This window comes from Hylobates moloch, unplaced genomic scaffold (genome assembly GCF_009828535.3).
Source record: "Hylobates moloch isolate HMO894 unplaced genomic scaffold, HMol_V3 SCAFFOLD_7, whole genome shotgun sequence".
In the NCBI taxonomy this organism is placed as follows: Eukaryota; Metazoa; Chordata; class Mammalia; order Primates; family Hylobatidae; genus Hylobates; species Hylobates moloch.
In genome coordinates, this window is record NW_026652282.1 from 88,901,557 (window position 1) to 88,919,985 (window position 18,429).

General features: G+C 46.5%; 1 protein-coding gene across 2 annotated transcripts; it reads right to left on the reverse strand.

Moving 5' to 3' along the window:
* Positions 1-2,121: 2,121 nt before the first annotated feature.
* RIPPLY1 (ripply transcriptional repressor 1) lies at positions 2,122-5,403 on the reverse strand. 2 transcript variants are annotated; one of them, XM_032757418.2, is made up of 4 exons: positions 5,195-5,403; positions 4,202-4,277; positions 3,536-3,600; positions 2,122-2,971 (listed from the first exon to the last, which is right to left on the reverse strand). In XM_032757418.2, exons 1-4 carry the CDS (start codon positions 5,347-5,349, stop codon positions 2,812-2,814), a joined length of 456 nt encoding a protein of 151 aa, XP_032613309.1. In that variant the 5' UTR covers positions 5,350-5,403; the 3' UTR covers positions 2,122-2,811. The 2 variants fall into 2 exon arrangements, with proteins under 2 accessions (XP_032613309.1, XP_032613310.1); XM_032757419.2 differs by lacking the exons at positions 3,536-3,600; positions 4,202-4,277.
* Positions 5,404-18,429: the final 13,026 nt, after the last annotated feature.

The window sequence follows — 18,429 nt, forward strand, 5'->3', positions numbered from 1 at the left end:
AAAGGGGTGGAGACAGCTACTTTACCAGAGAGAAGACACCAGCATAAGAATTCTGGGCCCCCCATTATGGCTTCCACCAGGGTAGCTCCATTTTATTTGATTTATATATTGGGCTTCTGCATTCAATTCAAAAGAAAGGTTTTCCTGCTGAAGCACAAAAAATACGTTTACAAACCTCTGGCCTTGGAAAAAGGGAGCTGAAACCTGTGGGTTACCATTTGAATGTAGACAGTGGTCCAGGGAGCCACACTTTGCCTCTGTTTTTTGTTTGTTTTTTGGGGGGAGTGGGGGGTTTTCTTTCTTTCTTTTTTTTTTCATTTTGGAATAAACACTGAAAAGATGCTTTTACCAGTAAACCATCAAATGGTGCCAGGAAGATCAAGTGGTGATAACTGACAAATCAGTTATTAGTTGAGTAAATCGTCATTAGCTGACTCTGGCCTATAAGATCATTTCCTTTATAAAATCAGTAATAGCAGCTACTAAGACTACTATTATTATGACTACTACCATTTATTGAGGGTTTGTACTGTGTGCCAGGGGGCATGCTAAGTACTTTACATATATTATATCATTTAATCCTCACAATAACTCTGAAAGGAAGTATTATTAGCTCCATTTTACAGATGAGGAGACTGAGACTCAGAGTGGATAAGTAACTGGCCCAAGGTCATACTGCTAGCACATGGTAGATTCCACTTACAAACAGAAGCAGAGGACTAAAAGAATTAATGTAGTCAAAGGTCAATTGCCTGGAAGCCTTAATTAAAGAACAAGGTTTAACTTTGACCAATAGATGGCACCAGTGTGTGAGTTTGGTGGCCTACTCAAGGTTGTGTCCAATGCAGGGAAGTCCCAGCTAGGGCTCAGAACTGAAGCAGCCTGTCTCATGTTGAGGGAGGAGGAAAAGAAAGATGGTCATCGTTTTGCTCCTGAATGAAATGACATTACCCTTTCCCCTTTGTAGCTAAACCAGGAAGCTAGCAAGTTGGGGAACAATGGTGGTTCCACCAAGAGCTACTTTCAGAAGACTTGAGAATCTTTTCTCTTTCAACATTTCCTGAGCACCTCCTCTGTGCCAGGCAGTGTTCTGTACAATGAAGTCATATGGGAATATCAAATACAGCCCCAGGTTACTGTATAGGAAAGGAGGCAAATGCTATGGTAGGGGAGGCTCTGAATGAGTGGGGGCACCCAACCTGGTGCCTGGGATGTCTGGGGAGGCTTCCTACAGCAGGGGTGTCTGAGCTGGTTCTGTTAGATGAATGAGAGTTTCCTAGGCATGCGAAAGTGGAAAGGCATTCCAGACAGGGTTAAGGTGTTAGAAAGCATGCCACATTCAAGGAGAGGCAGTGTAAACTTCAAGAGTTGAGAGATGAGTCTCAAGAGACAGGCAAAACCCAGACAATTGAAAGGCTTATATCAAGTTAAGTACTTGATTTGTGAAGATATAGCACTGTGTGTGTGTGTGTGTGTGTGTGTGTATGTGTGTGTGTGTGTGGTGTGAACACATGTATTTTTCTGAGTAGAGAAGACACAGGTTCTCAAGGGGATCTGTGACAAAAAAAAAATATATATATATATATAAGCCCAAAAGTGTTGGCAAAGGCAAATGTGGTCTAATCTGGTGGTCAGTATGGAAGATGAATCACAAAGGGACAACTGGAGGCCAAAAAAAAAAAATTAGTCGAAGAGTAATTGGAGCAAGGGTAAGCATGAGGGTCTGAGCTGTGGTAAATACAAAGGGAATTGAGGAAAAAAATTGCTAGGTCCTAGTAGCCCTCCTCCCCACATGCACACAGCCCTCTCCGAGGCTCAAATGAGGCTGCACCTGTCACATTTCCCCTCTAACCTGCATCCCTACTCCCAACTTACAAGCTGCCCTTTGGGGGCCTTTTTGTTTCCTTTCCAAGCAGTCCTTGAAGTTTAATCAAGTCTGATTTCACAAATTGATGGAGAGGGCCTGGCCCCATGCTGGGTCCCCAGCCCTACAACCCCATGAAGAAAAACTTGTCAACTGACCTCAGGTAGGAAAAGCAATGAATTGGCCTTGAGCTGGTCTCTGACCCTCTGCCCATGGTTTCACAATATGGGCAGAGTTCAGTTAAGAAATCAGCACAGTTCCAAGAAAAAGGAAAACACCATCCAGTTTATTTTTCTCCTGATTCATCTCATGCCAACACACAGACTTCAATGGACAGCAGGCAAAATGGGGGGGGGGGCATCTCCAGAGCAAGCCGATTCTCTACACAGCCCCTTCCGTTCCTGTAAGACTCATCAAAAAGGCACCCCAACCTTGCATGGATCTGCTGTTGGTATTCCTTGGGGTGAAGCCAGAAGTCAGGCTTTCCACAGAGACAGGACTACATGGCCACCTGGGAAGGCTGGGGAGTCAAAGGGCCTGAGGAGTGACTACTTCCCTCCACAAGGGCATTCCCTGCCCTGCTCTGCTTCCTGGGGGCTTCAGCAAGCCTTCCTTCTTCTAGAGCTCCTAGAACCCTCCCATGGTCAACACAACAGCAGCCCAGACAATGAGATGCCAGAGGCCTGAGCTCACAGGCCAGTCAGGTAAGCCACGGTGAGCTGGGCAGCTAGAGGACCCAATTTTCAGTCCAGAAAGCTCTATCTGCTGGACTAATACTCCTGGCTAATTGATGTCTGTGAAAACTTGCCAGACAAACTGAACCCCAATCAGACTCTGGCTGCCTCCCTTTGGATAGGTTGGGGTGGGGAAGGGGGATGAGCTGTGGCGCTGTAGTGTATGGACCCTGGTGCCCTCACACACCCTTCTGGCCCCTTTTCATTAGCCTCCTACTTCTCTTCTTCATCCTCCTCTTCTTCATCTTCCTCTTCTTCTTCGCTGTCTGAGTCCTCATATAGGTTGATGGTTGCCTGGACAGGAAAGTTCTGCAGTAAAATCTCCCCAGCACTGTACAGATAGTCGAAGGAGCGGGATTTAGGCCAGAAGAGCCTGTGGACAGAGAAGAAACATGGCCCCTAACAGGTCTCATATGTGCAGAGGGGCCAGTAGGGCCAAGAAAGAAGCTGGCCCCTAAACCCCTTCTCTTGGCTGCAACAATGAGGTCAGAGGGAAAGGAAGCAAGAAAGTTTTGTAACAGAACCTTCTGCATTGTTACAAAGTGGCCCCACCCAGGAAGGTAACCCCTTATGGACCTACTGTGGTGGGGGGGGAGGCAGCCCCAGCATCTGTCAATTATGGCTCTGACTCCACCTGCTACCTACCCCAGAAAGCTTCTAGCCAAGAATTCTCCAGCCCTATGGCCCCATCTCCTTCCACTGAGGATTATTTCACTGACCCATCCATGGGGGATCATTTTTGGGCATCATTAACAATGCCTCCAGAAAAGACAGCCTTGGCAAAGTCCCTTAACCTCTCTGGGCTCCAGTTTTCTCTTCTATGAAACAGCGATCATAGATAGCAATTCCTCCCCTCTCCTGCTTCACAAGACCTTTGTGAAGATTCAAAGAGCTAATGGATCTATGTCAAGTTTGGAGTTTCATGCCAGAAGCTTACCTGACAGGGTGATGGAACCTGGATTCAGCCTTGGTGACCTCAGCAGCCGTTGCCCCACCAGCAGCCTGTCCAAAGCAAAAGCTAGCATGTGGCTCAAAGTACATGGCTAGATAACTTCCTCCTCCGTACTAGAGATCAGAAAGCTGCAAGTAAAATGATCTCGAAGAGACCTTAGACATCTCTGGGACCCAGCAACCCCCAATACCCGTCCCTCAACAAGGAGTCTCTCTTGGTTCTGGTTGAAAATCAAGCAGACAGAGTCCTGCGGGTTGTTTGCTTCCCTGCCTCTGTTCCAGCACCTGTTTGGAGGCTTTCCAGGGGACAGAGTTCTACTGAAGCAGCAAAGATTCAGGGAGATGGGGTGGGTGGGAGAGCACTGGAGTAAGGTGCCAGGAGACCAGGCCTCAGGCACCAGCACTGCCACACACTGGCTGTGGGGCCTGCCCAGATCCCTTGCCCACTCTGAGCCTTGGTCTCCTCATCTTTCCAATTGCCACAGAAAGCTTGGATCTGCTCTCTGTTGGAATCAAATGTTGGCAAAACTGTGAGGATGCTATCTCAGATGTGCACCTTTGGACTGAGGTCAGGGGCTCTCTGGGAAGTGACCTGGTCAGTGTTAATGCATGTGGCTGCATGTGAACATGCGTCACAAGGGCTCGAACTCACCAAATCCACCAGCTTCCTCATCTGCCTTGGAGAGTCATTTGTGGAAGACAGCCAGGGCCTCCAGAGACAAGTTCCTCTGGGACAAAGAGGAGAGATCAATCGGTAGAGGAAGAGACTGAAAGGTGGGCTCCCTGAGATAACCAGAGGCCTCCCAAAAGCTTGGCTCAGGTGCCATCTGCTCCAGGAAGCCTTTCCTAAGGCTCCTGAGCCCATTCCAGGACAGATGCCCCTCCTCTCGGCTTCAGCAATGTTATTATTGCTTTTATCATGCTGTCTTGTAATTGCCTATTTACTTGTCTTTGGGCTTCTTAAGCTCAAAGATATGCTCAATCGTATCTGAATTCTCAACACCTAGCACAATGTCTGGTACACAGTAGCTATTTCAGTAAATGTTTGTTGAAGACTAAATGTTTGGAGTAATGAATGGGGGTTAGATGGAAAATATCTTGCCTCCTACTTCCTGCTCCAAGAAGTAGAACTCAGAGCTCTACCATCTTCCTGGGCTGAGGAAGAGGGCCAGAAATGTTCTTGGGTCCACTGCTTCCCCACTGGACTTGCAGAGGTAGGAAAAAAGCAAATGGAAATCTTATAGCGTGGTCAGGAAAAAGACAATGTCCTAGTCAAGGGCCTCTTTAGACTTTGGTCCTCTTTCCCCACACTCCCCACCCCCAGTCTAGATTGTGTTAAGCCCAGGTTTCATGGCAGTTCCCCATCCCCCTCAGGGGACTCAGCCACCTGGCCTATGAGGACCTGGCTGCTTCACCTTCAGCTTTGGCAACAGCCACTGTCCCCAAGTCCCCTCTTGCCACCCAGCGGGATTAGTGAGGTGAAAAGTCAGATGAGATATCCAGCTAGAGATGAGGAGGGAGGGCTATGAGGCCATTGCTTTTCCCCTTCACAGAGAACAGGGTGCCCTGGACATCTCATTTTCCTTCCTCTCTCAGGAAGCTCTCAAGCCTAAGTTCAGGTTGCCAAAGGCCAAGCTCAACTTACCTTTCACTCCCATCTACTTCTCGTCCAGAGGAGAGAAGGGGAGATGGGCTTAACAGGCCAGGGAGTGCCAGTGGGGCTTGTGCTAGGTCTGGAGCTAGGGCCACAGCCAGGGCTGGAACAGGGGTGGCAGCAGCACCACAGGCAGCAGAGTCCATTCTTAGGGGACCAAAGCCAGTGGGGTCTCCTACTTCCCAGAACCTTATGCACTCTTTTGGCCTTTCCTGGGAGACCCTTTTATAAGCCCTGCCTGGTCTTATAAATTATTCAGGGAGGACAGGGGTGGGATGACTTGGGAGGGGGACAAAGATTTAGGGAAGGGGCTCAGGGAGGGAGAGCTGGGATCCTGGGTGTGAAATCTCTCCCAGTTGAATAAACATGGTGTCAGTGGGAGGTGAAGGATTTGCTTTGCCTCCAAGTCAGAAAGGAAAACACAGAAGGGGCAAATCGCACACCATTTGTGTGAATTCCCCAGGGAGTAGCAAGGCCTGAGAGGGGAAGGAGAGGAGCTCATTAGCACTCTGAAACCACAGAGCTGTCAGGGCCAGAGGGCTGAATAGACAGGCCTTTAACAAAGCCAGTTCCTGGCAAGAAGAGACAGCTGACCCCTTTAAGGAGAGTGAGGGACTCACTTGTTATTTCAGCTCAACCTCAAATAGATTTGCCAGGTGGACCTGAATGTAGGGTGACTGCCATTAAACATATCATCTGGGTTAGGGAAAAAAGGAGCATTCTGGCCAGAGCAGGCCCAGTTGCTTGTAGGGTAAACCTTAAGTCTTCTTTCAATGCCCCTCAGCCCCTTACTGATCAGTTCATTTGCCAAAGTGCCCCCTCCAGCCTCAGCAGTAAGTGGTCCAGTGAAAGAGAGCAGGCAGGATTTCACAGGGCCTCTGGGTGAGATTCCAAACCTCAGAGCTCAGCTTCCAGTTCAGAAGCCAGGGTGCTGGGGAGAGGCAAAGTTCTGCCCGACTACAGAGCTGCCGCAGGGCCAGCCCCAGCCCCAGGCCTCAGTTCCCTCATGTGAGAGATGAGGGTGCTGGCCCAGTGGTCTCATAGGACCATGCCAGCCTGAACACTCTCTGACAGGGGCTACATAAACGGGTACTGAACCTGGGCAAGCCCAGAGGCCTGAGCACAGTCCTCGGCCTTAGCCAGCCTTCTGGGCCTTTGCCAGAAAGCTTCTAGTTACAACTACTGGCAGGGGCCTTATGCTTCAGAGGTCTCGAAAATATTCCTCCTGACCTCAGTGTCCAGCACCAGCACAGATTTAGCTTCTTGGACGTTCATCACAGTCTGGTTTGTAATGGTCAAAAATTAGAAACAACCTCAATGTCCAATAATAGGAAACCAGTTACATCAATTAGGGCAAATCCTTGCAACTGAATACCAAGCAGGTGCTCCCAATCATGTTCTGGGAAGTATAATTTTTCAACACAGAAAATGGAAAAAAAATCAGATGGTAAGATAGCGTGACTAATTTAAGGGCTCCTCGTTTCTCTGTTCACCTACCCCCCATCTTCACCCCACTTCCAATTCTAGTCCCACTGTGTTCTTTTCAGGAATGGAAAATTGAAAACAACCTAAATGTCACACTTTTAAAAGCTGGTTAGATAAATCATTGGACAGTTACACAATTTCATATTAAAATTGGCATGGTAGAAGAATGAGGGAAAAGTTAACATTTTTAAAGAGTGAAAACAAAATAAGTCTCTAAAATATTACTTAAAGGATGATCCCATTTTGGTAAGAAAAAAGATGTAGAATGGACAGCGTGCAGAGAAAAAATAAGACTGGTGAGAAGAAAGAGTGTTAGGGTTGTCATTTCTGGGAGTAACAGTGGGGTGGATTTTTACTTTATGTTTTTCTGAATTTTCTAAAAAGTTCCACAATGAACTGATATTATTTGAGTAATAAAAAGGAAAGGCACTAAAAATAAAAATAAACCAAGAAAGAAATGTTTATCCGTGGAGGAGCGAAAGCTGGGGGAAATGACAGATATTTTCAAATATCTGAGGATTAGACTGCAATGAGATTACACTTGTTCTGGGTGACTTCAAAGGGCAGGGCTGAGGCCCATGGCTGGAAGCTACAGGGAGACACATTTTGGCTCAATCAAAGGAAAACTTTCTAACAGCTCAGCCACCACCTAACCCAAGGGCCTGGCATGGTCCCGGCCCTCAATAAACAGAGGTTTATTATATGAGGTGAAATGAGTTCAGTGGAATGTGCTGCCTTGGACTTGACAGAGCTCTCTGTCCCTGAATTTTTTAAGTGCAAGATAGATCCCAGGTCCTGAAGAGGGAAATCTTGTGGGGAAAGAGAGAGTTGCTGGGGAGCCAGAGCATCTATCAGTCTCTGAGAGTTCTTGCTAAATTTACCTTCATGAGCTGAGCGTTTCCTTGTACTGACTGCATCACTGGCTGAAAGGAGGAGTGTGGCTCAGAGAAGGAGCCAGGCTGAAACGACTGGGCTGGAAGGAGATGGCGTGCAAAGGAGAAAGAAGCACAACACCTGCTGTCACACTCAAGGATCTTTTCCACCTGTAAGTGGCCTCCGAGAATCAGCAGAAGGAAGGAGGGAGAGGGCTAAGAGGCAGATATTCCTCCTGAGCTTGGGGCTCATGCCTGACCAGACTCAACCATGCCACCCATCATGCCACCTCCCACCTTGAACTTGTGTTCCTTCAGTCACCACCTTCATGTTAGGAGCTGTCCAGTCCCTTCACTCCCCTGAGTAGCAGGCCTCAGGTTTCCACTTACACCCAGCTCCCAGCATGCTCTCCTGGAGCCCAGGGAGCCTTCAGTCCTGTTTCCATGGGTCTTTGTCCTCCCTATGCAATGGCTCTGTCTTGCTATCTCCTAGGAATTGCCTCAGCCTCATTTAGCTTGTGGGATGTGAAGCCGCTGGCTCTTCTTGTTGGCTTTTCCCCGGCCTGTAAGATTTAAGGCCTGTAAGTGTTGCTGGGCAAAAGTTGGCTGTTCTCCTTTTCACTTAACACAAAACAGGAGTAAACTGCTCAGCAGGGCAGCAGAAAAGGTCTAGATCAACCAAGATGGAGACCTTCGTATCAGGGCAATTAAGATCTTACCTCTGTTCCCCTAACAGCCCTATAGTGCTTCTGGGTTTTGCCAGTGATTGCTTTTCCAGACCTTTCTGAGAGTACTGGGGCTAGCATTGCCTAGCTAACGGACAGACAGGAAAGGAAAGTGCCTGGACTCTGCCTCAAGCTTAGCGAAGGAGACAAGACCCGCAGACAGAAGACAGACTCAATCAATCTCAGCTGACCCCCAGCGCCCCTCAGTCATCCTTGAGCATGTTCCCTTGTCAAAGACCCAGCTCCAGCCTCCACATTTCGCTTGGCCACATTCCAAACTTCCTTCAGCTGCTTACCATGTTCCTGCCCCTCCTCTCTCTCTGCACAACGTCTCCTTCTACTTCCCTGAGAAAACAGAGGCCTTCAAGCGTGAATTACCTCAGTGCCCTGCCCCACTCCCGCCTCAAACTTGGCCTGCCTTTCCAACTTCCTTCCCCTCCAGCCCTCCCTTCTCAGGGGACAAGGTGCCCCTCTGGTTAAAGGCTAATCCCTTCGCCTGGGCCTTGGCCTCATCCACCTCCTTCCTGGGCCCTTCCTCCAGCCATTTGTTATGCTTCTTGTCTTCGGGAAAGTTCAACTTCTCTATACCAGCTCTTTCTCTCCTGATTATAAAATGCCTGTCTCTGTTATCCCAAAAAACAAGAACTCCTCCTCCACTGTATGTTCTCTTGCTCCTCTAACTTGCTCTCTCTCTTGATCTTTCTCTCCCTCCCTCCTTTCCTCTATTTTCTTTCCCTCACTCTCAAATTTGTTGAAAGTAGTCTACATGCTAGACTTCCGCTTTTCCTGGCTTCCCATTCACACCTCAACCAAGAGCAGTTTGGCTCCAGCCACATTATCTCAGTGAAAGGGCTCTGCCAAAGGTCACAAATGACCTCCTAATTGCCAAATTTGATTACTTCTTTGAACTCTGGGTGGAAAAGACACTATTGGTCAGGTCCTCATTTCCGAAACTCTCCCCTCTTTTGGCCTCCATGATCACGCTTTCTTGGTTTTCCTCCTGCCTCTGGAACCATTCCTCATGGTCTCTTTTGCTGGCCTCTCTTCCTCTGCCCATTCCTCAAATCAGTAGTTCTTCAATTACAGTCCACAGAACAGGCTGGTATTATACAGCGATGCTTTCACAGCAAAATGAGAAAAACTTTACTAGGAAAGTTTTTCAATAAATACATTTTTTTCAATTATAAAGGACTAGGCTGGGCACTGTGGCTCACACCTGTAATCCCAGCACTTTGGGAGGCTGAGGCGGGTGGATCACTTGAGGTCAGGAGTTCAAGACCACCTGGCCAACATGGCAAAACCCAGTCTCTACTAAAAATACAAACATTAGCCAGGCGTGGTGGCACACACCTGTAATTCCAGCTACTCGGGAGGCTGAGGCAGGAGAATTGCTTGAACCCAGGAGGTGGAGGTTGCAGTAGCCGAGATTGTGCCACTGCACTCCAGCCTGGGCAACAGAGCCAGACTCTGTCTCAAAAAAAAATAATAATAATAATAAAAGAATCTCCTTCGTTCTGAGATTATGCTGTTTCCACTTTTTGGTAGTAAAATATTCTTTGAAATGATGGCTATGATGGAAGTTACTTTATTTCTTTAATGTTTCTACTCTGGCAAAATAAAACGTTAGTTTATCTATGTCAGTCCCATAAATGTTTATTGAGTGAATGAAAGAATGAGAGTTATGTTCCCCACTGAAATTTTTCCAATGGGTATCTCAAACTTATTCCAAAACTGAACTGTTTTCTTGCCGGACAAATCTCCTTTGTGCCTACCTTGGAAAGCAGCATTATATTGACCCAGTTACTCAAGCTCAAAACTTCGGCTGCTGATTTCGGTCTTTACCATTTCTGATTTTTGTCTCCTCCGTGTTCTCCACTCTTCCACTCTCCCAGTTGTTTCTTAAATTATGGCCTCATCTGTCCTCTCTCACCTGGACGCTCAACAGAGCTTCCTCATAGTTTTCCCTGTCTGTGAGTTAGCCTTTCCAATCCATTCTCCCCACAGCTGCCCCAGAGATCTTTCTAAAACACATAGCCAAGTATGGTCTTCCTCTCCTTAAAAACTTCCAGTGTCTATAGAAAATGTCCAAACGCCTTCGTGTGGCAGTTGAAGCCCTTTGACATCTGAGCTCAGCCTGCTCTCCAGTCTTCTGCCTCGGAAGGCCTTCCACACACCGTCCACTGCAGCCTCCCTCAACTCTATCTCCATCCCGCAAACATGCCATTCACCTGTAATCTTTTTAGGGTTTAGGGCCTCTGGAGGGAAGGCTCAGGGTCATTCTTGGGACAGTGTATTTTTTTTCTTTCTTTTCTTTTTTGTTTTTTTTGTTTGTTTGTTTGTTTCTTTTTAGACAGGTCTCACCCTGTCACCCAGGCTGGAATGCAGTGGCATGATCACAGCTCACTGCAGCCTTGACTTCCTAGTCTCAAGCGATCCTTCCTCCTCAGCTTCCCAAGTAGCTGGGACCACAGGTGTGTCCCAACACCCACGGCTATTTTTTTTTTCATATTCTGTAACAATGTTTATATACAAATGCATTGTGTATCAAATGAATACACTGATACCAAATGCATGGACTGGGCCATGCTGTAAAATATATGTCTTACTGTGGGTCACAGTCAAAAAGCTTGATAGCACTAAGGAGATTAGCGCAGATGTTATTCTGTGATTCATTTAGTTAGTGCTGCTCATGTCATTGTCCTTTGCTCTCAAAATGGTTCTGGTCTCATTGCCGGGTGTAAGAGAGGTCAGGAGACTGGATACTGCCCAAAGATTTCATGGAGGAGGGGGAGATTGAGCTGGACTGGGTTTAAGGAGGCAGAGAGGAGGTGGAAATGTAATTCTGGCAGAGAAAAGTGGCACAGAGGTGGATAATAAGAGTAGAGAACATTTGTTAAACATTTATATGCCAGGCATTGTTCTAAGCACTCTGCGTGAATTAATTCAAGTCTCACAAACAACCCAGTGAGGAAGATACTGTTAAAAGCTGCATTTTAAAGATGAGACCGGGGAACTTACCCAGGGTCACAGAGCTAAAAGTGACAAGATTGGGATTTGAACTCGGGGAGTCTCTGTGCTCCTAACCACTGCCCAGGCCTATCCTGCCACTGGGGAGCAGTGGGGAGACTGGGCTGTCTTGGGAACAATGAGAGCCTAGGCCAGCGGGCAACAGAGGGAGGAGAACGTTGAATGCCAGGTTGAAATTTCCAGCAACAGGTTCTGCGCTCCTCTCCAGAAAGGAGCTCTTCCTCTTTCCCTCTGGCCTCTGTCTTGCAAGCCGGGGCCCCTGGGGTTGAGGGCAGGAGGCCTAAACATCCAGTGAGGGTGCCCGGTGGAGGCCCGAAGTAACACAGGGTCTGCTCTGAAAGAGGAGCAAAGGAGAAGTTTCTCTCCCCAACCCGGGCCTGCCTCCAAATCATAAATAGCAAATGGTGCCTGGGGCCTCTGCCCTCAAGTCCAAATGTCCCAAATGTGCCAACTCTTATATGCAGTCCCTTGGGTTCCTGGGACAGGGGGACCCCTCTGGAGAACAGTTTGTTCCCGGGTCAGCTCTCTTCCTACACCCTCTGCTGCTTGGTCCACCATTTGAGCCAGGGCTGTGGCCCATGTGGTGTGGGCTCTCCCGGCAGAACCTCTCGCAGCTCCCCATTTGCTCCTCATTTGGACTGCAGAAGCCTAGAAAAACAAAGCTCTGAGGAAGAAGGTGGGCAGGAGGGAGGTGTTTGGAAATGTCACTCCCAGCTGGGCTCCTTTCCTTCTCCATCCTGTCCTTCCATCCAGCTCCTCTCCTGGCTCCTTGGGCCAGCCTCTTCATCCTCTCTTCTCTGAGACAGCCCCCTTTCCCAGCCTGGCCTGAGACCTTGGGAAGATGAAGCAATGCTGAATTCTCAGTAGTGTGGTCTTTCCTCTTGTCGTTTTAGTCTTGGTGTCCTGATGATCCTGGCTAAGTAAGCAAATGATACTAGTAACTAGTGGCAGCTATCTTCCTGGGACGTGGATCCTGAGAAACTAACAAAAACAATGACAAGAAAAATAGCTCACATCTATTGACTGCTTACTGTGTGCCAGGCACCGTGCTAAGTGCTTTATTGTTTTATTATTGACTCCTCACAAAAATCTTATGAGGTAGTTACTATTATTGCTGCCATTTAAAGGTGAGCAGAGGCTGGGCGCAGTGGCTCATGCCTGTAATCCCAGCACTTTGGGCGATCTGCCCGAGGTGGGCGGATCACCTGAGGTCAGGAGTTCAAGACCCTTCCGGTCAACATGGTGAAACACTGTCTCTACTGAAAATACAAAAATTAGCTGGGTATGGTGGCTTGGGGCATCTGTAATCCTGGTTACTCGGGAGGCTGAAGCAGGAGAATCACTTGAACCCCGGGAGGTGGAGGTTGCAGTAAAATTAGATCGCACCACTACACTCCAGACTCGGTGGACAGAGTGAAACTCCATCAAAAAAAAAAAAAAAAAAAGCCATAAAAATAAAGGTCAGCAGAAAACTGAGGCATGGAGAGATTAAGCAATTTACCCAGACTCAAGGAGCTATTGAGAGGTTTGTCTGCCACTCTAACTCAGGCCCTTCTTGTCTAATGCCTGTACTTTTGCAGTCAATCTTAACATGGAAAAAGCTTGGGCCCTATAGCTAGACTTGGGTGTGGGGGAAAAGAAATGGTTCCTACTTCACAGAGTTGCAGTGAAGACTGAAAGAAATAGTGCATGGATTTTGCTTAAAACCTGACATGTACTTAGCACTCAGTAAATGGTGACTATTATGATTATTCCTTTTGCCCCTCCATCATTGCATACATTGTGGCTATTCAGAGCACAGGCTTTAGAAGCAGGCCTAGGTTGGAAGCCTTCCTCAATCCTTTACCATGCAGGTGATGTTGGGTAAGTGAACCAATCTCTGAGCCTCAATTTCCTGGGGATGAAAACAATAGTACCCATCTCCCAGGACTGGAGTGAGGATGAAATGAAATACTGTATGGAAGCTGGTGTTCCTTTTCTGTCCCACATACTTTCAGGTGTTTTTGCATACTGGGCCAGATTTGGCTTCCCAGAACATAGCTTCCATCCTGCTCAGACACCCACAATGGCAGCTCATGAGTGATGAGAATAAGAGGCATTTACACATTTTCCCTGTTCCTTCAAGCCTCACCTCTGACTCCACCCTGCTCTCCCCCTTACTTCCAGCAGGCTTGTTACTACAGTGTCCCTGCACATGACCATCTCCACCCCCCAAACCCCTGCCAAGACTAGAACACCTCTCTGCCCCATGACACAAATTCTGCCCTCCCTTCCAGGTCCTCCTGGAATCCACACTGACTGCAGGAAGCCTCCAAGCCACGCTAACATCTGCCTCCCTCTGCAGGCCTCTCATTTGAGCTTTTCCCCCATGTAGGGGTGCCAGCCCTCTATCGAGGTGCTGTGGCTTAGTCTTGTCTCCTCCCTCCCATCAGCACCTGGCACAGGACTGGGGACATGGCAGGCGTTCATTTCATGTGAATGGAATGATGTTGACACAGGTAGTTGGTCTGAGAAGACTAATAGATTTCGTCTAGCAAGTAGCCTTGGAGCTCCATGGTAGGGTGGCAGACAGCTATGACAGGTGCATGGGCCAGGGTGGGATTCTCTGTTCGCACTGGGGCCTTCTAAGACAGAGCACCCAAGATCCCAGGATACGAGTAGTTACAGAGGGTCGCTGTTGACTTGGCTGGGACAGCTCATGAACAAGGCAGGTCAGGAGTAGGAAAGGGCACAACAAGAGCAGAAGTCCTTTGGGAAGGAACCTAGGAATCCTCTCCTCCTCTTCATGCCCAGCTGTCTCCTCTACTGACAGGACATTTCTAAGCATAATTAAAATTTCATCTCCACTCTTTCCCAGGCCTCTTCCCTCCCCTTCCAGCCTCAGCCTAGACCAGCAGCCCTAAAAAGGTGGTCCAAAGACCCAGGGAGCCCCTAAGATTCAGGAGGTCCAGTCAAAACTACTTTCATGGGGCTGGGCATAGGAAGTGTATATGGATATATAAAGCACTTCTGCATACTGAAGTGCAATTGTCATGAGGAAAAGCACTTGCACAATTGATTTGCAAGCTAAACTAGCGAATTTTTTATGGAACTCTTTTTTTTTTTTTTTTTTCCCAGACAGAGTCTGGCTCTGTCATGCAGGCTGAAGTGCAGTGGTGCCATCATGGCTCACTGCAGCCTCGATCTCCCAGCCTCAAGCAATCTTCCCACCTCAGCCTCCCAAGTAGCTGGGACTATAGGCTTGCGCCACCATGCAAAGCTAATTGTTTTATTTTTTTAGTAGAGACACAGTGTCGCTATGTTAGCCCAGGCTGGTCTCAAACTGCTGGGCTCAAGCATTCCACCTGCCTCAGCCTCCCAAAGTGCTGGGGAGCACTTTATTTTTTTTTTACTTGAATGATTGACAGATAAATTGTGGTTATTCAAATTTGGGTGCTTGGCAAGTATTTTGTTAAAAATGGACAAAATGATCCTGTCACCTCAAGGAAAACAACTGTTACTGTTTGTTGTCAATGATAAAAGTTAAGCTTTCAAGTAAAAAGCACAATTTTGGAAAACCTGTATCAGCCACTGTGAGCTTGAGAGCTTCTCAATATCCTAAAGAGCTTTCTAATAAGATTAGTAGGGATACTAATGAATGTGATTTTTTAATATTGTAGAATCAAAAAGCGAGTCAACAATGGGAAGATCTGCATAACTGGGTAGACCAATATTTTCCAGATGACTAATGCATGATGGTACAAAATCATGCATGGATAACAGATCCATTCAAAGTGCAATTGATTTTTTTTTTTTTTTTTTTTGAGACAGAATCTCACTCTGTTGCCCAGGCTGGAGCACCGTGGCACAATCTTGGCTCACTGCAAGCTCCGCCTCCCAGGTTCAAGCAATTTCTCTGCCTCAACCTCCCAAGTAGCTGGGACTACAGGCGTACACCACCACGCCTGGCTAATTTTTGTATTTTTTGTACAGACAGTGTTTTGCCATATTGGCCAGGCTGGTTTTGAACTCCTGACCTCAAGCAATCCACCCACCTCAGCCTCCCAAAGTGCTGGGATTACAGGTGTGAGCCACGGCACCTGGCCTACCAGTAGATTTTAATGTAACAGAGTACAAAAGGTTCACTGATACAGTTTAGTTTCAGATTTAACATTGCAAAGAAACATTAAGAAACAACCACTTGTGAAGTTTAGGTGTAGTTATCAAGAAGAATCCCCACACCATTTATTAGTTTTGTATTGCTGCCATAACAAATTACCACAAACTTAACAACTTAGTACGATGCCCATTTATCATCTCGCAGTTATATAGGTTAGAAATCCAGGTGTGTTCACCTGAGTTCCCTGCTTAGGGTCTCACAAGGCTGAGGTGAAGTGGTTAGCTGAGCCGGGCTCTTATCTGGAGGCTCTGGGGAAAAGTCCCCTTCCAAGTTTACTCAAGTTGTTAGCAGAATCCAGGTCCTTCAGGGTGTGGGGTCTGAGGCACCCCTGACTTGCTGACTGTCATCCAGAGGCTGCTCATGACTCCTAGAGGCTACCTACACTCCTTCTTACGCAGCTCTCTCCATTTGGAAACCATCAACGGCATAGTCAAGTTTGCATCTCTCTGACTTCCGACTTCCTTTTCCTCCACTAGAAAACCTTTTTTTTTTTTTTTTTTTTTTTGAGACAGGGTCTCGCTCTGTGGCCCAGGTTGGAGTGCAGTGGTGCAATCTCGACCCACTGCAACCTCCACCTCCAGGGCTCAAGTGATTCTCCTGCCTCAGGCTCCCAAGCAGCTGGGATTACAGGCATGCACCACCATGCCCAGCTAATTTTTGCATTTTTAATAGAGGTGGGTTTCGCCATGTTGCCCAGGGGAGTCTCGAACTCCTAAGCTCAGGTGATTCGCCCACCTCGGCCTCCCAAAGTGCTAGGATTACAGGTGTGAGCCACTGCACCCGGCCACAAACCCTCTTTTAAAGGATTCCCGTGATTAGGTGAGTACAACCTTGATAATTTCCCTTTGCCATATAACTAACACAAACATGGGAGTGAGATCTCATCAGAAACACTCCCAAAAGAGAGGAAATTTATAGGCAGGTGAGGGACATTTGGGGGTCATTCTTAGAATTCTGCCTAAAAAGACTATTAAGTACCCCCCTTCTCTACCTCTTATCTTTGTGGGGCTGGATTTTCTTCACACACTTCAACCAAAAACCACATATTGCAACAGCTGGAGTGCAAGAGCAGATATGAGAATCCAGCTGCCTTGTGCTCAGCCAGACATTAAAGAGATTTGCAAATATTGAATATAATGCCACTTTCTTGCCATTTTTTGTTTTGAAAACTATAATTGTCGTAAATATATATTATTTATGTTATAATGTAATAGGTTTATAATTTTTATTTTAAAGTAATACATAAATAGTTAAAATGTAAGTTTTAATTTCAAATATGTTCAATGTCAATAGATATAACCCTTTGGAGGTTAGACAAATAAAAGCCCTTTGGAGTCCTCAATAATTTGTTAACTAATGTCTTTTATTTGTTTATTTTTAAATTTGCATAGATATTAAGGTTCTGAATGACAAAATGTGGAGGGATGTATAAAACTCACTCTTTTAGGTGTGCAGCTCCACGAATTTTGACAAATGCATAGAATTATGTAACAACAATTAAGAGTTTCAACACCCCAAATAATTTCCTTATGCCATTCCATTGTAGTAAACCCCTTCCACCACCCCAACCCCTGGCAACCACTAATCTATTATCTATCCCTACAGTAGTGTCACTTCAAGAATGTCATATAAATAGGACATAACAGTAAGCAGCTTTTTGAGTCTGGCTTCTTTCATTCAGCATAATACATTTGAGCTTCACCCATGTAGCTGTGTGTACATTCCTTTTGATTGTGGAGTAGTATTCCATTACACAGATGTACCAGTTTATTCATTCACTAGTTGAAAGACATTTAGGTCATTTCCTAAATAAGAGTGTAAAGTGGTCCTGAGACCAAAATGTTGAGACTCATTGACAGAATGTGCCCTTCCCAGAGCTCTCCTCAATTTGGGATTTTTGTGGACCAGTGGAATTACAAATTTTTTTTAAATGAGGGAGAATCAACATATGGTTGTCAAACTTTTAATTTTGTAATTAAGGGCATTGAAAAATACTACATCTTATTTTACAAAAGAAACCTTAATACTAACTATTCAAAGAATAAGTCTGGAATTACAAGTAGTCTTTTAAATTGAATAAGCTTTAAATAATTTACAAATCTTGCTACATTGGCCTTAGTTTCCTCCTATTGGTGATCCTCTACCACTCCCTTCCTTTCTTCTTAAGTCTGTGCATTAGTGCTTAGGAAGCACTTGCTCAACATTTCTCCTCCTAGATCTGCTTATCCATTGCCTCTCAAACCTTTATTCTCTCTTTCCTCCCAGACATGTCTTCATGAGCCCTTCTCCTGCCTCCCCTCCCAGAACTTCTCTTCTTCACCCACCTTTCCCTTACATAATCATTTTGTCTCTCCTTCCTCCTCTCCCGGACCCCTTTCTTCCCAGACCCATCTACTGTTTCCCTTCTTACCAAAATCTCTTCTCAGTCTGATTCCATCAATTCAATGGTGCACCTACTATGTATTAGACTAGAATAGTGATGAAAATAACAATTGAAAGCCAAACTCAATCTGCACAACAAACCCCCATGACACATGTTTACCTATATAACAAACCTGCACATATACCCCAAACCTAAAATAAAAGTTAAATTCAGAAAATAAAAAAAAAGCCAAACCCTTCAGGCATTCACCATCCTGTGCAGGAGCAGCAATAACAAATACAACCCAAGACAATTGGTGGGGGGATAACAAGATGCTTTGGGAGCACAGAGGAGGAACATCCAACCAAGAGACCCCAGGAATCAGGGAAGCAACGCTTAAGCTGAGCCCTAAAGGATGAGTTTTCCAGACAAAACCAGCTGAAGGTGGAGTAGGGTCAGGGTCCAGAAAGAGTTCCGAGCAGAAGGAACAGGACTTGTAAAGGCCTAGAGGGAAGGAAGAGCATTGTAGCCTTGAGAAACTGAAAGGAAGCCAGTCGGGAGAGTGGGGAGTGAGGAGAGTAGTACGAAACCAGTTT